The sequence below is a fragment of the Montipora foliosa genome, chromosome 3 (assembly GCF_036669935.1).
Source record: "Montipora foliosa isolate CH-2021 chromosome 3, ASM3666993v2, whole genome shotgun sequence".
NCBI classification, from domain to species: Eukaryota; Metazoa; Cnidaria; class Anthozoa; order Scleractinia; family Acroporidae; genus Montipora; species Montipora foliosa.
The window spans coordinates 24,446,548-24,469,047 of record NC_090871.1 but is presented as its reverse complement, the minus strand read 5'-3'; the positions used below and the strand labels follow the sequence as shown (position 1 = coordinate 24,469,047).

Sequence of the window (22,500 nt, the reverse complement as noted above, 5' to 3'; positions counted from 1 at the left end):
AATAAGAGCAGGAGAAGATTGGGATTTAACAGACAAGGTATGTCGTGATGGAGCAAAGGTCATAGACAGAATAGTCAACAGAAAGAAGTTAACAGAAGATCAAGGCAACCGTTTAAAACCAAAGAATTGCCATGCACCTAGATTGACTGGACTGCCAAAGGTCCATAAAAATGGAGTACCAATGAGAGCGATTGTGTCAATGGTAGGATCCCCTTTTGAGAAGATTTCAAACACCCTGATCCCAATTTTAAGAACTGTACAAGGGAGACGTGGCCTCTATGTCAAGAATTCCAGGGAACTTAAAGAGAAAATCAAGAATTGGAGAGTTGAGAGAAATGAGATCCTGGTCAGCTACGATGTTAAGAACATGTACCCTTCGATACCTATTGACAAGGCGTTGCAGTTAGTGGAAAAATTGTTAAATGAGAATGAAGATCTTGGAGAAACAACCACAATGAGTGTAACATCAATAATGGAGTTGTTAAAGTGGACGTTTGATCTGACTTATTGTGAATACGGAGGAAGCCATTTTGATTTGGACAGTGGACCAATAGGCCTTGGTGCCACGGGTGAAATTGCAATCATATACATGGAGAACTTCTAACTGAGAGCTATGGAAACGTCTTCATACCCCCTATACAAGTGGTTCTGGTACGTGGATGATAGTGAGACCACGTGGAAGGAAGGAGAAGCTCAAGAGATACTAGATCATCTCAATACTATTGAATCAGGAGTAATTGTATTTCCAAAGGAAAACCAGGAAGGAGATGTTTTACCGGTACTGTAGAAAGAAAGACCAAGAAGATAATGTACTCTGTCCATTACAAGAAGACTCACACAAAAATAAATGTAAAGAAGAGAGGGCGAGAGCGACGGCTTTATGTGATGACAATCACCTAGCGGAGGAACTACAAAACATCGAGGATGTGTTTGTAGCGAATGGGTACCCCAGAGAAACCGTGAGACGATTTATGGAACCAAGACCTCAACAGACAGACAAAAGAGAGCAAGAAGAGCAAGAGGACCGTGGAGTCGTGACTATACCATATTTTAAAGGGGTGTGTGAACAGTTCTGGAGAACTGCTAACCGGCACTCCTGTCGAGTTGCTTTCAAACATGGAAGAAAGATAAAAGAAATTAAGCTCACGTGTCAAGAACCACTTGGTGAAAGGCAGATATGCGTTGTATACAAGATTCCTTGTGCTTGCCAGAATACTGTGTATGTGGGAGAAACATGGCGCCTCTTCCAGACAAGGAAGAAAGAACACATGCATAAAGTCAGACTAACAAATGAAGACCTCCGTAAAGGAAACACTCTGTCAGCCAAAAAACCAGTAGGAAAAGAGGATGGAGGCCTAGCACGACACACCATGGAGTGCCAAAGTGGTGTTGACTGGGAGAACGCAGAAATCGTAGCAAGGGAGAGAGGATTTAAGCAAAGGAAAGTTCTTGAAGGAATTGAGTCACTACGACAGACATTACGGAATGAGGGTCCTTAACAATTTTGACCACGTTGATACATGGAAACCAATGCTAAACTCCTTCTTAACGAGTTAGCATAGAAAGTACTTGATAGGCATTTTAACATCATTTACGTCGTGTAATGGTCACGAAACGACATGTGCGGTTATCAAGTTGAACATCAAAAAACGATCCGTCATATTCAAAAATTTTTTAACAACCTGAAGAAGACCAGTAAAACTGATCGAAACGTCGATTTTTATAAACATTTTAAACTCGGAAAATCTCGAAAACAGTTCATAAATTTTGATAATTGATTGACTTGAGAAAATAGTCGGCGATGTCGTTCCAAAAAACTTTATAGAATTCAGCAGGCAGTCCATCGGAGCCGTATCACACTCTTCGCTAGGGGGGACGATTTTGGAAGTGTAGAGGCTTTGATAAAAGGCTTCACAGTGGTTTGATTTCACGATCCGTTGTAATAAACTTGTTGCTATCTACTTTCAGTTGAGTGATAGCACCTTGCATATAATGTCGTTTCTCTAAATAGAAAAGAATTTGGTATTTTTTCACCTTAAGTTTTAGCACCTCCCACAGCAAAGCATCGTTAAAAGCATCATCATTTCAAAAGTTTTCGTGTGTTTCCTTGATGACAGTTCGAATTTGATTAACATAGTCCATTTCAGATAGTAATAAATTCCCACTGGGAGCCCTCACTCCCAAACGCCTCAGGCAAGGATAAGCTATGGGAAGAAGTTAGCCCAAAGGCGAAAAGGAGCGGGAGCTAACTGGGATGGCAACAGGGTTCGTCGCTGCAGGGAGGAGGGAGGGACGCCAAGCTAACGCCTGGCGAAAGTTTAACGAAAAGATAATTAACCAGGCCAAAACAGGCCTATTTATACAAAACCTGTGTGAAACAGAACACCCAGGAGACTATGAGCGCGTGGAAATTTTATCCTTGAATCCCGAAGGGATTTGGGGCGTTTGTACGAGATGGCCCCAGGGAGAATAGTAATAAATTCCCACTGGGAGCCCTCACTCCCAAACGCTCCAGGCAAGGATAAGATATGGGAAGAAGTGAGCCCCACGGCTGTTACTCCCGAAAGCTAGGCAGGGCGGTAAGGTTCCAACAAAATACACGGAAGACCGTAACTCTCCCCGTCACTCAAAAATCTTTATTGCAAACTTTACAACCTTGGAAACCATGTAGGGCGAGGGGTTCGGGCCTGCAACGCGAGGCTTTTCCTCTTTCCAATTGCACCACTGAACAAAATTTGAAGAGACTTCGTCCGGGCGAAAATCATAGCGAGGTTTCTTGCATGGGGGCGTCTAAAACAAAAAGGGCAACGAAAAAAGCGCCAATGAAACACAATATAGAAAAGGGGAAAAGCCAACCGCGAAGCAGCCCCGAAATACCCCGTCCAGGGACAGAGCAATTAAGGGCATAAGAAGACCCCTTCGAAGGCATACCAGCGGTGAGCTTAACAAACACAAAGTAATAGACAAAGCAAACTTTAATGTGGCGGACTTCAGTACAGAAGAACACCGAGATAACTAATAAGGCAAACGATGAAAGGCACGGAGACTCCAATATATAGCAAAAAAAAAAGGTCACTTTTTAACAGCTTCGGAGACTAATGGGCAATTCCTAGCAAAATTACCAACTTTTCTGAAATTAAAACAGCGCCGAGGAAAGGTTCCGGGCCGGTAGTACTGTGGCGTGAGACGTCCACCACGACCAAATGAACTTCCGGGATAGGCTCCTGGACGCGGGGCGTCGGAATTTTCTCTCCAAAAATCGAAGGCCTGTCCTGGAGCTGAACCTCTAGGAGAAGAGTGACCTTTAAAAATCTTTCGGATCTGGGAAGCCACATCTCTTTCCTCCTTATCCCCAAAGAGTTGCAGCACCACTTCAGCAAGTGAGTTGGAGTTTGCGACGGGGCGACACTGTTTAATGATTGGAGGGTGGTTCACCTCCCTAGCGTGGTCTGACAGTTGTTCCAAGGATTTGACGTTACAAGTTTGCCCGTGGTAGAGACTTTTGATCATTCGTTAAGTTCCGGGGGTCGAAACTTTTGACTTTAACCGTTAGAAGAGTGGGGTCCACTGACGCCATCTTGGCTGATCGCCTTCTTGAATGACCGAGAAAGACTGAAAAATAGTACCCCCATTTTGGAATTACCCAGAAGTCACTAGAAGCAAACCGATTCTTTGCGATTCCCTCAACGCCATGAGTGAAAGCTGCTCTATATTTTGTAAGACAAAGGTCATCGAATCTTTTTAACAAGGTTGAGATGTAATACAATAGAAAAGCTTTTGTTTCCGTCGTGTTCTGGTGCATATTTTTTTTCCATATGTTTGAATATTCATGAGTTTTCTTCGTGCAACTTGTGTATTCTTGCTTGAATTCATAAGCATAATAAATGTATTCAATTAAATTTACTATTTAGGATCTTGTTCAGTACGTCGAGAGCCGTAAGGCTCTGGTAGTTGGTGAGAGTTTTATCAATACGGTGAAAACAGAATTCAAAATTGATATTGACGACGAAATCTTGGTTCAGCAATTCGAAGACGAATGGCAGGAGTTCGTGGATGTTGACGCTCTGGAACACGTGGCAGATCGTTCTAAGCTCCGGGTGCCCGTGAGGTGAGGAATCTGAATTTTTGTGACCCAGGATGACTTCCCTGGAGCCGGGCATTTGAACAGAAGAACTGATCTGAGTTCAACTCCCCCGCCTACGCCCCATCCCAGCAGCTTAACATTTATAGGTGCATAAGTTGTCGCACAGACGCGAAAATTACATTTGTCACACAGACGCGAAAGGATGGTACAGTCAGTTAGTGAGCGGCCTTGGTGCAAGAGGTCCTGAGTTTGATTCCCGGATCTCGCATCCTTGTTTCGACTTCTTTCCTTTCCGTGTAGCTAAGTAGCTTTAAATACCCGTAAAAGGGAGCACTGATGGAGAGTGGAGAGTAAAATGAGCGCACCGTCGACCTCAGGTTTGACAGTTGAATTACTGTTACGAGTTATCGACGTTAAGTATGGTTACTTTACTTAAACCCAAACTTGTCTCGCAGACGCGAAAACTAAATTTGCCACACAGACTTGTAACAAAGGCGGAAAACTAAAGCTGTCAAACAGACGGAAAACAAAAATTTGTCACACAGACGCGAAAATTAAATATGTAACACAGACTTGTCACGCAGACGGAGAACTAAGATGTGTAAACTAAATCGGTAACACGGACGCGAAAACTAAACTTGCCACACAGACGGAAAACTGAATTGATACACAGGCGCCAAAACTAAAGTGGTAACACTAAAGCGAAAGTAGTAACACAGACGCGAGAATTGTAAACCTGTACACAGATGCGAAAACTAAATTAGTAGCACAAACGCGAAAACTAAAACAAATAACACGGAAGCGAGAACCAAGCTAAACGAATGCAAGGACAAGAGAAACACTAACCTCCGGAGCTGCAGGTTGGGGCGCAGGAACCACGTTGCCGTTAGCGTTCTGTGCGTTGTTGTCACCGGCAGCGACGGCAGGAGCCGGAGGCGCGACAACTGGAGGGTCAACGGACGCTGCAAAAGCCCCATCCGCAGGAACAACAGGAACTTGGTCCGGCATGGAGATAGGCATTTACAGATCATGCTAGCATAATTTTTGGCATAATTCGAGCAAACTGGCATAATTTCTGCCAAGTAGCAATGCTAGCATAATTTGCGCATTTTGATAGTTATCAGATCATTTTTGATGCTATTATTTCATAATTTTTTGTCTCTAGTCCCAAGCACTTGGTGACCTTAATCGATATTTAAAGTTTTAGTTAAACTAGTAGCATTTGTAGTTCACTGTGAAGCACTGAGCCTGGGTCTGAGGTGCACCGAAACCGGAAGTCACATTTATCTATTGTAGTACTAGTGTGCATGTTAACCTGAACCACATCTTTATTTGAAATTAATTGTGGATTTGTTGCGTTTCTTTCCTGTAGACGAACGGCTTCTAGTTAAAAAATATATATTTTTTGGACTTATTTGCATTTTTTCACAGAGCATAATTTAAAAAAACGGTGGCATAATTTGGAAAAAAGAGCATAATGTTAGCATAATTTGGCCAAAAAAAAAGCAATGCTACTGGCATAATATGCCACTTTTACTAGCATAATCTATAAATGCCTACATGGAGAACGAAGAAACGAAGAAAATCTTCGAAGATGCGCAGCGATGACCGGGCAAAAGAAATGGACTGGGTTTGTAAAACATGGATTTGTAAAAGGTGGATTTATAGAAACATGATAGCATAGTTCGACTGCTGATTTGTTGATTTCTTTGTCTATTCCATGTTCGTTTTAATAATTTTATTTTATTCTATTTTCATTTTATTTTATCCACCTTTTACAAGTCCATGTTTTACAAATCAACCTTTTACAAATCCATATTTTACAAATCCACCTTTTACAAATCCATATTTTACAAATTTATGTTTTACAAATCTAGTCCATGTTTTACAAATCCAATCCACTCAATATTTTACAATATGCAGTGTGAAACAGAACACCCAGGAGACCATGAGCGCGTGGGAATTTTATCGTTGAATCCCGAAGGGATTTGGGGCGTTTGTAAGTAGTGTAGCAGCTCTCGTAACCTGCTATTGTTTGCGTTTGTACGAGATGGCCCCAGTGAGAACAGGAAGGAAGTATTGAGTTTCCAAAAACCCGGGCCTTTAGAGTTGGAATGAAAGGCGACGCGCAGGTCTATTAATGAGTGATCAGTTTTGTAGCCGACTGTGATATTTGCGTCCCTAACTTTGCACATCAGACTTTGGCTTACAAGAAAAAAGTGTAAACGGCATGAAATTTCCGGCCTTCTCCGACGCCAAGTGTATTTGCGACTATCGGGGTTAATTATTCTCCACGCGTCTATTAAATCAAATTGAGAGGCAAGGTTCTTTAGAGTTTCTTGAGAATTGCTGTGTGTTCTAGCAAGACCGCCCTTTTTTTTCCACGTTTACGCGGAAGAAGGAGAATGGGTTCGTTACCGGGGTTGACGTCACAAATTAATATGTAAATTGCGCATTTTTTTTTGTTGAGTATTCTCTCTTCTTGTTGTTTGTAAATCTCAACTTTTTTATTCTGTACTTATTTGTTGTTTGCGGCGGCTGCAGCACGCTGAACTCTATCTAGTTTTGGCTAGAAAGTAGAAAACTCAGAAACATATATCTTTGACTGTTTGTCAGTGAATTTCATCACTTAAGACAAATTCTTCCTTTTTAATGATACAACATTATTTCTAAAATGCTGACATTATTTTCGATGCTTTTGCCATGCTATCATAGTGCTCAAATAATGCTAACATAATGTCTTAAAGCCTAATGGGCATGCGCACTCAACCGGCTTTGCTTCGAACGGAATAAAATGCAATGTCCTGTGAATAGAATTGGCTCACCTTGTTGCCTCGATGTATTCTATGTTGTTTGCAGGCGTCTCAGACCGTTTGGAAGCGTTTTCGGCAAACTAGCATTAATTTGGTGTAACCACTGCTAAGAGAAAGACAAGGCTGAACGGACCTTTTAGGAGTGGTTATCGCTTGTGGCAATAAATTCCGCTGGAAAATAACCTCCGGCCTCGATTTCTCCTTTTAATAAAAGGAGATTTTGCAGTTGCCTGTCGATTCATTCGCTACGCAATTCCATTCAAATATCGTTCGCCGCAAAGCTTTCTTTCCGAGCTCGCTTGCCTTTTGGAAATTTTGAAATAGGCTCGTCCAAACTGCCGTGCACCGGCGGTGACAAAAATTAGCACGACTGGGGGTAATCAGCGGCCTTCTGACGACAATCAAACCTATCGTTACAGTGCCGCTTGTGGGTGAAGCTACATCGAAGGCGTTGATCGAGGATCGAGCACACGCGTTTATGGGACAGCGGTAGAAGAGTGTAGCTCGTCTTGTATGCTACAGTTGATCCTCTTTAATATGGACACCGAAGGGACAGAGCAAACTGTTCGTATTAGAGAGGTGTCCTTTGTATAGAGGTCATGAATATTACGTCACTTTAAAGGCTCCATTGATGGATTAAGTGTTCTTTAAGTCAAAACGTGCCTAAACAAGTCTTTGAGGTGCATTTAAATTGTCTATGGACAGTAAAAATCATTACAATATAAGTCGCACAATTCCACAAACATATGGCAAACTATAATACAGTTTCCGAACAGTAACATAACAGAACAGTAACAAGTGAGGCGAACACTAGCATACAGTAGAGTATTTAATGAAAGTTCTTTGTTATTGATTCATTTTGCGTCGAAGAAGTCTGTAATGTTTTTCTGAACAGCATTCGCTAGTCGTTTTTTGACATACAACGACTGAGCTTTTGAAATAATCTTGCATAACTCACCAGCGAAATTTGATTCACCTTGTGCAGGAAAAAAATCAGAAACATGGTTACTTTCCAGGGAAGCCTCATTATATGACTTCACTTTTAGCGGCTCTGGCGCTTGAAGATCACCAGCTCCAAGATCTCTTTATCGTCACTGTCTGCACCTTCATTGTCACCATTTGAGTCTGATGACAAACTTGATAGGAACCTTTCCTCCCAGTTTTCACCTAACTCTTGACAGACTGGAAGAAGACTTTCGTTTGCAATAGCTTCGTGTGCTAACACAGCAGTGTCACCACATGACTCGTTCAGTAACATCTCAGTCTGAGAAACCTCATCTTCCAGGTCTGCAAATGGGTCCTCGTCATTCGGCGGTTCTACAGCGTCAACTACTTTTCTCTCTTTGTCTAGCGCTCCCGCATTAGCAAAACATTTGATTATAGTGAATGGTTCTATGGCTTCCCAGGCCTTTCCTATCCATCTAATGGCCTGTAGTACGTTCACAGTCATCAATTAGGCTGACCACCTGAGTCATCATCAGCTTTGCGTACTTTAGCTTGAATGATTTAATAATCCCCAAATCTAAAGGCTGGAGCCTCGATGTGCAATTCGGAGGAAAAAATACACAATTAATTTTCGGATATTTGCCTTTCATGTCGTATGGGTGACAAGTAGGCATCTATAGATTATGCTAGCATAATTTTTGGCATAATTCGAGCAAACTGGCATAAATTCTGCCAAGTAGCAATGCTAGCATAATTTGCGCATTTTGATAGTTATCAGATCATTTTTGATGCTATTATTTCATAATTTTTTGTCTCTAGTCCTAAGCACTTGGTGACCTTAATCGATATTTAAAGTTTTAGTTAAACTAGTAGCATTTGTAGTTCACTGTGAAGCACTGAGCCCGGGTCTGAGGTGCACCGAAACCGGAAGTCACATTTATCTAGTACTAGTGTGCATGTTAACCTGAACCACATCTTTATTTGAAATTAATTGTGGATTTGTTGCGTTTCTTTCCTGTAGACGAACGGCTTCTAGTTAAAAAATATATATTTTGCACTTATTTGCATTTTTTCAAAGAGCATAATTTAAAAAAACGGTGGCATAATTTGGAAAAAAAGAGCATAATGTTAGCATAATTTGGCCAAAAAAAAAGCAATGCTACTAGCATAATATGCCACTTTTACTAGCATAATCTATAAATGCCTAGTGACAAGGGTGCATTATCGAGTAGCAAGAGAACACTTCGAGTTTCACGCTGACACTTCCGATTCAGTTTTGTCAAGGCTTGTTCCAGGATATCGAAATCCATCCAAGCTTTTTTTGATGAAAGTAAGTGCATCTTTGATGCCTTTGAAACAACGGGGATTTGCTGACTTTCCGATTACTATCGGTTTCTCTTTACCCCCTGCGGCATTTACAAAGAACGCACATGTAATCCTCTCCCTGGATTGTTTGCCACCTCTGCACTGCTTTGTTGCTTCAGAAAGGGATTTGTTTGGTAACGCACGGTAGAATTTTCCTGTCTCATTCATATTAAGAATGTCTTTGGGGCTGTAACTTGCGAATATTACTGGTAACCGCTCATTCCAAGACTGAAATGTTTCCTCGTATACTTCTCCCGATTCGCCACTCACATTCATTCCCTTTAATGTTGTATCGGATCTTGAATTTTTCTAGCCATCCATTTGAATCTTCAAACTCTTGCTCCATGCCCATTTGAGCGGCTACGGCACAGGCTGTAAAATTGGTCCCGAAACACAAATTTTCTTACTTCTAGCCTTTTTGAACCACTCCAACATTGCCAATGTGATGTCTTGAAATCTGTTGCTGGAAGTATTTCCACTAACCGTGAATTTATCGAGCAGGTTTTGTTGATCACGGAGGATGGATTGGATCTGAAAACTAATCTGCAATTTGTCGCTGGATTTTTTTTTTTTTTTGAAATCTATTACTTCTACCTTTTCTTGCAAAGTCAATTCTTTTCGCTTACGTTTCGCCATTGCATATCGTTTACGATATTAAAGTGACGAAATTCATTCTGTAATCAGGTTTCATTGACTGGCTAATTTCGATTCACACTTCTAAATTTTGGGAACCAGTCAGAAACCAGCGTTACCACAACTACAATTAGCGGAACGGAAACAACAGAAGAATAGTTTCTAGATGTGGTTTTCCCACAGTTTTTCGGTCTAAAAACTGACCAGTCAACGAGATATGGCTAGCCTGCTTGCAGGCGGTAGTTGTTGTGTCGCCACGAAACACTATCAGACGCCATATTGGAAGAGCGTGGGATAGGTATGGGCCTCGTGACAAAACGACGGGGTGGGGAGTGGACAAACTAAATTAAAATCCCCATGTCTGCTTTCCCTACTATGTACATCGGCATTTCTTGTTAATAAACTATTCATATAAGACGGGCTATCCCCAACTAGTCGTCTAAAAACATGCAAACATTTTATGATCTTCGCCTCATCATAAAAGGGAAACTATCCTAACTTAGTGAATAGCTCAACACTATTGTCTCTAGTGTCTGTATTTAGTATTACACGGGCTGCACGTTTTGTAACTTTAACACTTCAGTTAGGCTATCAATAGTGCAAGAGGTCCATATTCTTGAACCATAGAGCATTACTTGTTTGATCATTGAGTTATAGTACAGCATTCTTTGTTTCAGTGGCATGAAACATCTTATTTTCTTTAATACTGCTATACGTTGGGATATCTTTTTGCAAAGTTCCTCAATGTGATGGTCAAAATTTAATTTGTCATTAATGATAACCCCCAAAAGCTTTTGAGACGTAACTTGTTCCAGCCTTTTTCCATTAATTTTTAGTAACAATTGGTCTTCTTCCTTGTTTTTAGCAAGTCTTTTACCAGTAACCATCATGCATTTGGTCTTACTTCCATTAAGGATCGTCTTATTTTCATTTGACCATCTCACAACTTCATCCATATCCCTGTGAAGACTTGTAGATAGAGTGTCAGGTGCATTTCTAACGTCACTTGAGTAGCTCAACGTCGTATCATCAGCATAGATATCGACAACAGAGTGTCCAACTGTGGTCGGAAGGTCATTTATAAAAACAAGAAATAAGAGCGGCCCAAGAACAGATCCTTGAGGTACTCCTAGGTGAACAGGCTTGGACTGAGAAAGTGTTCCATCAATATTTACATATTGAGAACGTCGAGTTAAATAATTGCCAATAAGTTTTAGATCTCTCTCACCAATGTCATAACCACGTAGCTTTGCTAGGAGTATGCCATGATTTATTAAATCAAATGCTTTCTTGTAATCTATGAAAACGAGCCCGGTTACTTTGTTTTCATCAAGACCGAAAAAGAGCTGATCCACCAGACGTATCAACGCCGTTTCTGTTGAATGTGATTTCCTAAATCCAGACTGGAGTTTATGAACCATGTCGTTGCTCTTTAAATGTTCGTAAAAAGATTTACAGATATGCTTCTCAAATACTTTGGAAAGAATAGGCAAAAGAGAAGTCGTCCTTACTTCCTTGTCCTTTAAAAATCAGAGTCACTTTAGCGATTTTCCATTTAGAAGGGAATGTCGCAGTAACTATACAATGGTTGATCAGCCTACGCAAAGAGTTTGATATAGAGTTTGCCGCAATCCTTAATAGCTTAGCACTGATACCGTCATCTCCTGTAGCCTTGTGTGGTGGTATAGATACTAGGATCTCAGCGACTTCTTTATTAGTTATATATGAAATATTTAGGGCGCTTTCACTTGTCAAGTTAGGATCAATCGATTCAGGATCAGGATTGCTGCCAAGATCATGCTCATGTAACAGATCGTTTGGCTGATTAACAAAAAAGTTTGCAACTCTGCAACTATGTTTGATAACAGTTGGATTTTATAGTAGGAAGGAATCTCAAAAATATGTTATGAAGGAGAACGAAATGAAAGCCATTTATAGGAAGGGCGGATATAAGAAGATTTCTATGCAAAAGATCATCACGTTTGAGGAAACAACAATCCACCACCAAAGGGAAATCAGTAAGCTCACGTTTGGCGCGTTAGACCTTCGTCGCAACGTGTTGCTTGCCTTGAAAGAGCAGTGTGCACCCACGGCCTGTCTTGCTTTCTCAAATGCGATGATTTTTCGATCAGAAAATACATATTAATCGGTATTGGCAATTGCGTAAAATTGAAGTTCTGTCGAGATTCTAGTTATGCAGATTTTAGCTTTACCATTTTTGTAGACTCACTCTAAACGTTTTTTTTCTTTGTATGTTTAGTCAGGAGTGCCAGCCCACGTACGGGGCTGAGAGACTGGGAACCGTTTCAAAACATGATGGCGTAGCAGATTTTGGAAGCACATAGCGATCGAGATTGTTTATTTGAGCAGAGGGTCATCAGAGGGGCATTCTGTCTGCGCGTGAGCGAGGCATTGAAGATCGAACACAGTGTGGCGCCATTTTGTTTTGCGCGGTGTGTTGTGCGGTATTTATAATTGAAGATCGGCGCTTTAGAAACAAAGTTCAAAAAAGAGTGAGAGAAAGTTTATTAGTTCAACAACAGTTCTATCACTGAGAGCTTTTGCAGTATTTGCTGCCGTTTCCGACGATTGGCGGGATTTGGAGATCAAAGTCTGAACAAAACGTTTTTTTTTTCTTTTTTTCATGTGGCGCACAGCAGAGTGACGGAGCTTCCTCTTTCAATCAAGGTGGCTAAGAGAGAAATCAATTAATTAAACGAGGTAAGTTTCAAGGAGTCGAAGTTGTGTTTTTGTTATTGCAGAATGATTTGATGAAAGCGTCTCTTAGTTTCAGTGTAAATAATTGAGGCTAAATCTTGACTTGAGAGTGTTTTATTTGAAACTTGAGAGTCAATTTGGTCAAAAGTTTTAACCCCACCCCGAAGTTTAAAATTGGTATTGTCAACGTTTTCATTCCTTTCTTTTTTTAGCGGTATACAGTTACGGGTCGTAAAAAAATGTGCAGGGTTCAAGATCAACGTTTTCTTCGTCTGCACTACTTGAGTATTCGCATTTGACGAATTGTGGCATACTTTCCTAGACTTGGATCTCCGCAATCCTTGGTCATTTGCCGTTAGTGTACCTTGCAAAACACAGGTAATTTGTTGACAGTTTCGCTGCTGCAAATGCTTTACTTTGAACAAAATTATTTTTTGTACGATTTTTTTTTCTGTTTCATGTTAGTGTTTAGCTGCACTGGTTTCTCTTAACGAAGGGTAAATTCGTGAAGAAAATGAGTCAAGCTTCGTTTTTAAAATATCTTTTCACCAAAAAATGCCTTCATAACAATAGTCATTTAGCCAGATTTCGTTAAAAAGCTCTGTGAGCTTAAAACATGTGCGCTCTTAGTTCAAGCAATTTACAAGGTAGGTGGTTTCGGTCATTATGCCATCCTTCGAAGCTGATCGAAAGTACAGCTTTTGTGTTCATTATTAAACTTCGAACCAAATGATCCCTTTCATTCCATGCGCTCTGTTCAACCAAAAGTGGCCAACTGAATAGCAAGCAAAACAACAAAAAATGGGAATTTGCGTCCCTTAAATTCCTTGATACTTTTGGCAGTCCAGCTAAGGGAACTGTTAACAAAAAAAGTTTTCAATTTGGCCTTGGATTTGTAGGTGGCATGCTTAAATTTAAGGAAATCTCAAGTAAAATAAAATAAGGTCTCAAATGCCACAAAGGCCCTTTGTTCAGTTGGGCTTGGTTTTGTGAGTTATTTGGCCGAGAAAAGTTGTGCATGCCATAGCACACAGAGCACAGTCTGCTGATCATTAAGATTTTGTAAGACCCACAATAGGGTTTGTCTGAGTGTGCACAGAAAAACTGATTACTATGAGTGTTTTCCATTGGATATTCATAAAAATACAGCCACTGTGATATAGTTACATATGAGGTTATAAATTAGAGGTGAGTGTTCACCTAGTGAGAACACATGTTTATCCACACCAGTAGTGCTTTGTTGTAGTGACGTCTGCTCAGATGTGCATTCTGAGGCCGATGATCAGAAGTACTCTGCAAATTATTATTTAGTTTGAAGGTTAGGCTGTTAATTGAAAGGACAAGGGGAATGTAGTTATCTAGAAGAATGTTTTTAATTTGTAGAATTTCCTCATCACAATTTCTCAAAAAGTGTCCAGCATCCATAAACAAGTTCTAGTATAACATAATTCTCCATAGCTTAGGTTTGTCGGTAAGCTTGCTTCTTGAAAATAGTGTTTCATACACAGAATTAAAAATGAGGATGAAAAGAACTGGCAGCATGTTCTCTGCTATTTAGAGAGACGTGCAGTGGCTCAAGAAAAGGAACAATGGACAGAAGTGATGGACGAGAGGTCAAGTTTTGAGGAAAGGTGTTACCTTGAGAACCAGTAGTGAATGAAGACAAACGGGAAGAATGGTTATGTGAAACAACCATATTTGAAGCTCTTTGTATATTATCCAGTTCTGAATTATGATTGGAATCTTGAACACTCATAGATAATTAATTTGTTTGCAGTAAAATTGACAGATGTGCTGAATCTATCAGGCCGCCGCTCATACAAATGGGATTTTTTTTTTTTTGGCTTATAAATTCAATGTACACTTAAGTTGGAGTGATATGAAATGTTGCATGTCCTAGCCTTAGTAAGGTGACCAGCAAGTTGATATGAAGAAAAAAACTTGTTATCATTAAGTTTTTGATATCTATTTATTGTGAATACAGTTTTTTGACCACTTCCTCATATCTTATACTACCGAAGGACTAATAAATTAAATTATATTTTAGTTCTGTACTTGTAAAAGTTTAAAAAGCTTGGAGCTTGATATCAAAAAAGGAATCTCCCTGTCATATGCGCGGGATTGAGGCCTACATAATGGAAGCTCGTATTTGGTGGACAGGGCATGTTGTTCGTATGAGTGCAGAGAGACTACCACGTGCCCTTTTCTACAGCGACATATCTGATGGTGCTCGTAAAGTTGGTGCTCCTAAGGCCCGATTTACACGGTACGACTTTGTCGCATGCGACAACGGCTTACGACAGGCCCACGACATGATTTACGATTGTTGTGTACGTCAGAAAAAATGTCGCAGCATTTTAAAACATGTTTTAAAACGCTGCGACAATCGTAAGTCATGTCGTAGGCCTGTCGTGAGCTTGTCGCATGCGACAAAATCGTATCGTGTAAATCGGCCCTAAGAAGCGTTTTAAAGATCAATTGAAGAGCTCGCCGAGCAAATGCGGCAAAACTGACTTTGAAGCTTTTGCAGACGACAAAAGCCAGTGGAAGCTGGAATAGAAGAACTGAAGGAACGTCGGCGTTGCCGCAAGGAGCGCATGTTAGCTCAAGGTTCCTATCCCTGCGATAAATAACCAAAAGTCTGCCACTCTCGGATTGGACTAGTGAGCCATCGAAGAGCTCACCACCGCAAAGGAGTATGGTTAACAATGTTTTGCTTCAAAACTTGGATCTGTCGCTCACGACAGCCAAACCAACCGAGATTTTTTTTTTACTCTTTGGTGTGTCACTCTTAACATCGCTTTTTTTCCTGGGCCTGGTCTAGTCATAACTTACTAATTTCCTGTTGTCATTTTGTAATCAGTTTTCACCTTGAATAGTCCGATTCTTTGTAAATGATTACAGAGAAGGGGGAGCTAAATTTGCTTTTAGGTGATAAGATCATTCTTACAGAATGAGAGATGTGCACAATGTTCAAGATGGCAGTTTGTTCAAGTACAACTTGGGAATCATAGACCTTGCTATGCCCTTAGACAGTGGTTATTTGTTTTAGTTCTCCCTTGGTATTTGGGGATGTGCTGAAACTCAAAACCTTAACCCGCTATCTTACTCCTCGTTCCCTGAAGCTAACACCTAGCCTCCCACTCAGACGTCCTTAGGGTTTCGTCACGCATTTACGAAACCCTAAGGACGTCTGCGTGGGAGGCTAGCTAACACCATGTAAGCTAAGTAATTTTCAAATGGGAGGTGCTCCACGAAATACACGAAAGCAAAAAGAAGGCTTTCAATAGTATGCATGGACGAATACACGTGATAAGCTGACTTACTCTCTGTCAGAATCTTCAAACGTTCCACAATTTCTAAAAACGTTTCCCGTGGTAAAATTACCAATTCACTATTTTCTGGCTGTTTGACCATAACTTTGGCCAAAGCTGCTGTTTTTGTCCCGTCGTTCACGCTCGTTCATGTTCATGCCAACAAGCTTTAAACCACAAAAAGGCAAGCTACCTCAAACTTTGGGTGTCAACATTTATTTTCATAATGGAGCTGACATTCTTGTTATTTTAACACATTTCAAACCAGAACGCCCAACAGAGGAGAAGAGAGTACATTGTTTATGTGTGTTTCAAGAGCTCTTGGAATTCTACAACTTTCGCAAATAATAAAGATTACTGACTCCGTGAGAGTTCACACCAAAACAACTTTATAAATTTTGGTTTTCCCTTATTATTCGAAAGTAATTTGCTGTGACTTTTTGCCATGAACAGCCCAACCGTCTCTCGATCTTTTGACACCGTCTTCACGTAAGACAAGGAAAATAAACGACATGTAAAGATAACGCCCCGCCTTCGAAACTTCGAAAATAGTTCCCCTTTCACAAACCTACTTACCCTAAGAACACTGCATTCCCTTTCTAGCCCTTAGAATGAAGTTAATGAACGATATTAGCTCTCATGAACACTTATTTAAGAAACTGATTTCGATTTTGTTTTGTTTTGTCTTTTAGACGTTAGGGGAGATGTTGTGTTTTGTTCCTTAGGGATATTACAGGAGAAAATAAAGTAATACTGGAAGAGATGTTAACCTAAAACAGTTTTCTTTATTCACCTCCCGTCATTTTCATGCTGCGTCAAATAAATTAAATCAGTACAGTAAATATTGTAATGAAAGGGCCTTTTAAATACCTTAATGACAGATTTCTCTACCCTTACATATACTTCGACTCATGAAATCCCTTAAGGTACCCTTTCGGGCGCAGCTTCCCGTATAGGCCATTATAGGGAGTACCCCCATTCCCTCCCCCCCTCCCGGGAGCCTAGCCCTAATAACTCACCAAAAACGTTTTTTTTCAGGTCTAAGGGAAACGCTTGGCTTAGTTATTCATCACTGGAGCCGAGACGCCTAGTCTTGACCTGTGGAATGTGACCTCTGTTTTAGATCCGCCTGCGGATTTGAGGAATTTTCATTTTTTTCTCCAAGCATCAACACCGTTCACTTCAATTTTGTTTCTGGAATGTTGATGCACACTTTCCAAATTTTTTTTTTTGACTGACAACGTTTTCGAAGCGGTCGTCATCCCTAATGACTCTTCGAACGACGGGTTGCCATTTTGGTCTCTCTGCAGACAATTCAAAGACATCTTTTAATCGGTGATAAGCTGAGACAGTGGTGCAGTTTGTTTATTCAGAAAAAGTTACTCATCTGAAACTACATTGAGTGTCTTCGGATTTTTTAAAGACAAGTATGGAAAGTGGATTCCATTCTCCAAATACGAGGCCAATTGTTCTTATAAATTACTGCACCTCATCTTTAAAAAAAATTACCAAAAAATACTGTCGTTTAAAACTACCATTCTCCCGTAAGCTACAATACTGACGAAAGCAGGTATTTAATGAAGTGGGTAAATAATCTAGTGTGACTCGTCAAGCAATCTTTCCTCCTCATCGAAGAAAAGACCGCGTGGCGAGTCACAAAAATGTCTGCGCGGCAGGCTATATATTGACTTAAGAGCAAAAGAAAAAGAAACGGCCTCACAAAACTTTGGAAATAATAGAAAAGTAACTTACTACTGTAAACATGTAGTACGAAAAATACTGCTTCGAAGTTCACCTCAATTGACAGGGAAACGGTTATTTCTTTGCGCAGCCGAGAAGTTGAGCCGTGGACTATACTATGAAGGGTGACTAAAACCGAGATCTTCGGGTCCTAACCAGTCACCTTCAATAGGCCACTTTCGAAAATAGTATAATACTCTTTCTTTGTCCCTTAAAATTTTGCATAAGCAGAGTTCTTGTCTTCTCTTGGGACCATTGGAAGTCCCAAGAGCAGCTGGAATCAGTGCTTATGCAACATTTGGAGGGCAAACAAAAAGTATTATGGTTTTTCCAAAGTGGCCTATAGCTTGTTAAAGTGCCCCTGTGACCAAAAAATCAATTCATATTTTTCTTTGGATTTCAAAACTATGTTAACAAAACACTAAGTGACCCACGTTTTAAGCCTTGATTTCAAAAAGACACCTCTTTATTTTAACTGTAATTTTCCAATTTAATGGTCCGCCATTACTAACATTATGTTCTTGAGAGAGCTGGATTGAGGAGAAAATGACGTCAAAGGCTCACTAGTTTAAGAATGCAATACGTGTGTACGCCGCAGAATTAACATGCAGCACGGGGGTTTTGGGCTTTCAGACTTTTAAACTCACGCTTTTCATATATAATAAGCTGCGTTCACACGCTGAAATTTTAAGCTAGTGAGCCTCTGACGTCACTTTTCCCTAGATCCAACCGTCTGAGGTCCAATTGGTCAGTTTTGAACGTGAGTAATGGCGGACCGTGAAATCCAAAACTTACACTCAAAGTAAACGACCTTTGGATAAAAATCAAAGCTCAAAATTTTGCCAGTCAGGTGTTAAGCAAACACACTTTCAAAATCTGAAGGAAAAAAGGAAGTGGTACTTTTGATCACAGGGGCACTTTAAGAAAACTCAAGGTAAAAGGAAAATATAAAGACTCAAGATAAACTCACCCTGACTCATTAACTCTGAGACGATATATAAAAGAACAGAGGAATAGCCGCGTGATAGGGAATTCATTAAATGCATTTAAAGTAGATTAATTGAACTAAGATTATCATTTGACAAAGTGCTTTATTCTATGAATAATTTCGCAAGTTTCTAGATAAGAGTCTTCCGAAATAAAATTCCATTCTACATACTTGTGATCCAGTTCGTGAGAAAGAATTTAGCTGAATTGAGAATCTAGAGATTTGCGTATTGAAATTGGCATTGGGCATTAGGAACGAGAACTTAAAAATTAAAAATAGATTTTAAAAAACTATGATGGGGCATGGGGATCCGTTCTCTCTCCTCATCCTTTCTTGAGGGTATACAGAGGTATACAAGTGTATGCAGGGATATACAAGGGTTTATAGGTTATTACTTACAATATTCATTACACTATAATAAGGAATAAATACGGTCCGTACCCAGGCGCCGGCATATAAGACACGCCAGATAAGAAACTCGCGCCAAACAAAAAAGTCGCGCCAAGTAAAAAAACGGCGCCCAAAATAAGAAAAGTCGCGCCAAACAAAAAAAGTCGGGCCAAGTAAACAAAGTCGGGCCAAATTAAGAAAAGTCGTGCCAAACGAAAAAAAGCGCGCCAAATAAAAAAAGGCGCGCCAGCTAAAAAAAAGTCGCCCCACTGACACAAATAGAAACAAGAGTCACGCCTAAAGTAAAAAAGTCTCGCCATCAAAAATAAAAAATATACACACACGCAGGTGGCACTAACAGGGCTCCGTACGCGGACTAAGGACACCATACTGTACTAGTTTTTGGTAACACGATCGACAACTGAACTTGGGGCGTTCGTCGTTACCGTTTGCACAAATGTCGCAAATTGTTAAAATGATTTTCTTCAAGTGTAAAGCTTTTCCAGCGTCGGAAACTGGCATTTATTCAGAACAGCACACAAGCTTGCGAAAACCAAACCTTCACTGAAGTGCGCCACGAAACAAGCCAATCAGAGCGTAGATTGCATTGCCGCGCCTTTTTTTTTAGTAGCCAATGAAAAATGGTGTATTGTCGAACTTTACCAAATCTCACATTTCCAATGACAGAGTGAGATCTGGGTACGAGATTACCTGCGCACAGGAACTTGTTCTTTTTAGATGTTAAAATTACTTCAATTAGTGTCTCACTCTCCTTTGCAATCCTGGTTGGCTAGTCGATCAAACATTTCATGTTGTAAATGTCACAGAAATTTAACAAGTGTCTCCCTAATGCAAGTTGGGCACCTTATCAGGTTTCAGTAGGTTGCAGTTTAGGTCACCAAGTAGGGTGCAGTCATCAGAAAGCTTGCTGATCGACATCATTAATTGTTCCAATTGAGATGTCCATGTGTCTTTAGTCAACTTTGGTGGTCTGTATAGACCGGCAAGAATAAGACGTCTTTTGAGTTCTTACTTCAATGGTGATAGATTCCAAAGTATTTTTAACCTGTTGTTTTGATATTCTTGATGTGTTTGGGAAAAAGATCCCACCTTTCATAAATTCTGATTATGCAGGAAATGTAGATCTTAACAAGTGTTATTGAAATCGAAAAAGAAGATTGGGGGGAGAACGCATGTTTTATGAGTCAAATGAGTCAATGAGTCATGAGTCAATGCACTCACAGTCAATATAGCAATAATTTGTTGATTAAGCCTAAGCACTCTTTCAGTGATTAGGCCTAAGCACTCTCTGAAATTTTAGCTTTCATTTTATGGTTTAATTAACTGCACTAACTCGTTGACTCATTGACTCATGACTCATTGACTCATAAATACTTGACACTCAATTGGGGGTAACCACGCATTTTTCAAAGATATTTCATGAACAGTATTTGTTACGACCTTCAAAATACAAAGCCATGTATGGCGTTCTTTCTCAAATCAAAGCTCAATCATCTCTGAAAATGCATGGTTGCCCCCAGTTTTCTTTTTGGACACCAATAGTACTTACTAAGATCTACTTTCTCTGCATAATTTTAAACCGCGCAAAAATATCGCTGTATTAGTAATCATCACCGATAGGAAATCCAAGTATCTCGAGATACTTAAATAACAATAATAGGCACCGTCCTTAAGTCTGTTGAAATATAAAGTGCTACATGGCCAACGTTTGTAAAAATGTAACCCTGGACCGACCCTTAGTTGGTAAATAACTTTTTTTCCCCTCTCTCTCTCCCTTCCTCTCTGAAATCACTTTTTTAATTGTTGACTCGCACCGCGCTTGATAGCGAATGCGGTATTAAGCGAACTACAAACTGAACGTTTCAAAGAGAAATAGTTTTATTTGAATTTTATTTCCAAACCTCTTGTCTAATAAAAAAGTAACTTCTGTATGTAAACGGATTCGGTGTCAACAAAAAAATGGAATTAAGGTCATCACACAATCCCACGCAAAAATGCTAGGATTCCGCCCGCCGTGAGCGGGACGGATGAGAAAATTCCGCCTGCTCCCAAAACCAATCAGTTTGCAGGACTTGTTGAATTCCACCCGCTCAAGCACTGAGAAAAAAAATAACTGGGTATTTGACGAATCAGAATGCGCGCGCTACTTACAGGGTGGGAAAAAAATAATTTCCAGTCGAAAATAGCAAATCATGGTAACCGTTGCTTTTAGTGGAGCAGAGACATCAAAGACCATTTGAGTTCACGTACACTTTAAAGAACTCATTGCCGAAGATTTTTTTAAATATTTTACTAACACATGGACGTCGACCAGAGTGAGAACAATTAACATACTTATACGAAGCTGACAACTTGATGGTTCGGTCACTTTAAAAAACAAATGTACTTTTAAGCTCAGTGGTTTATATTTCAGTAAAAATATAAACTGGCGTATTTCGCCTGCACCGATGTAAAAGCGTACCTACATGGGTTAAGTAAGAACCAAAAAATGTCTTACTTTTCTATCCACAATTCAGTAAGAATATATATACATGTCTTTATACACGCAGAGCCATATTAAATATATGTAGACGTTAAAAACAGTATAGACCGATTATTTACATGGGGCCTAATTTATAAACCGCTGCTTACAACATTCGTTTTACCTCCAGAACTTTGTGGAAGTCACTGTTGCTTGAAATAGTAAATGTTTAAATAAAACGCGCTTTTTTCCTTTGCTTTTGCCTTCTTGACCCTGTTTTCGACAATGAACTGTCTTTATATACCAGGATTAGCCAAAATAAAAATGACTCGAAACGACCTTTCTTTATAACTGGCTGTAGAGGCTCGGTTTTAAATTAATTAAATGGCCTGGAAATGGACGGAATTATGTAAATACTCCATGGCACTGTCATTAATTAACATAACTTAAAGACTGATAACACGGTCTACATATTTATACGTCATCCACTAATAAGTAAAACGGCGACAATGTTCCTATAAACAAAAGTGTGAAGTCAACGGCAAATCCATTGAACCACTTATAGGTCAATTTTACAGTGAACAGGTGTACACTGGTTAATGCTCAGTTCGTTACACAGAAACCAATTACTTAAATGAGATTGATATTCTTTTCATACGAAAATCTCGACGCATTGTCGACATACAAGTTTAATAATACTTCTGTTGACTTCAGCAAAGGTTGGCCTGTGGTCCGGTTCCTGAGAGAGAAAAAAAAACGACACCTTTTTGTAAATATCAGTTAATACGACAAGCCATTGAATAATACCTCAATGTGACCATTCAAGAGGATGTCAATTGTGCTACAATCCATTTAATTTGCTCTTTAAAGACACAAAAGAAAAAAAGCAAGAAAAATTTCACGAGAACAAACAAGAAAAAAAAACTAATACAACAATGAAGATATTTCAATGAGGCTACGAGGGTATGGTCAGCTGAGGTCATGGCCTCACTAGCCGTCTCGCTATGGATACCTGAAAAATGAAGGTT

At 39.9% G+C, this 22,500-nt stretch overlaps 3 protein-coding genes and 1 long non-coding RNA gene across 4 annotated transcripts in view; 3 read left to right on the top strand and 1 right to left on the bottom strand.

Annotated features, from left to right (window-relative positions):
* Nucleotides 1-604, top strand: part of LOC137995449 (uncharacterized) — a 699-nt gene extending 95 nt beyond the window's left edge. Inside the window, exon 1 of the mRNA XM_068840998.1 lies at nt 1-604. This exon is cut by the window's left edge and continues 95 nt beyond it. Within this exon, the coding sequence (XP_068697099.1) occupies nt 1-604 (604 nt within the window).
* A 163-nt stretch (nt 605-767) lies between these two features.
* On the top strand, nt 768-1,499 carry LOC137995448 (uncharacterized). The gene has a single exon (XM_068840997.1). The coding sequence runs from the start codon at nt 768-770 to the stop codon at nt 1,497-1,499; it is 732 nt and encodes a 243-aa protein (XP_068697098.1).
* A 10,605-nt stretch (nt 1,500-12,104) lies between these two features.
* LOC137994652 (uncharacterized) lies at nt 12,105-14,541 on the top strand. Its single transcript, XR_011122161.1, has 3 exons — nt 12,105-12,561; nt 12,771-12,936; nt 14,117-14,541. It is a non-coding gene; the product is annotated as an uncharacterized lncRNA (long non-coding RNA).
* A 6,325-nt stretch (nt 14,542-20,866) lies between these two features.
* The window catches only part of LOC137997129 (tyrosine-protein kinase TXK-like), an 86,296-nt gene continuing 84,662 nt past the window's right edge, over nt 20,867-22,500 (bottom strand). The window contains exon 19 of the mRNA XM_068842916.1: nt 20,867-22,211. Within this exon, the coding sequence (XP_068699017.1) occupies nt 22,125-22,211 (87 nt within the window). The 3' untranslated portion in view covers nt 20,867-22,124. The remainder of the gene's footprint in view (nt 22,212-22,500) is intronic.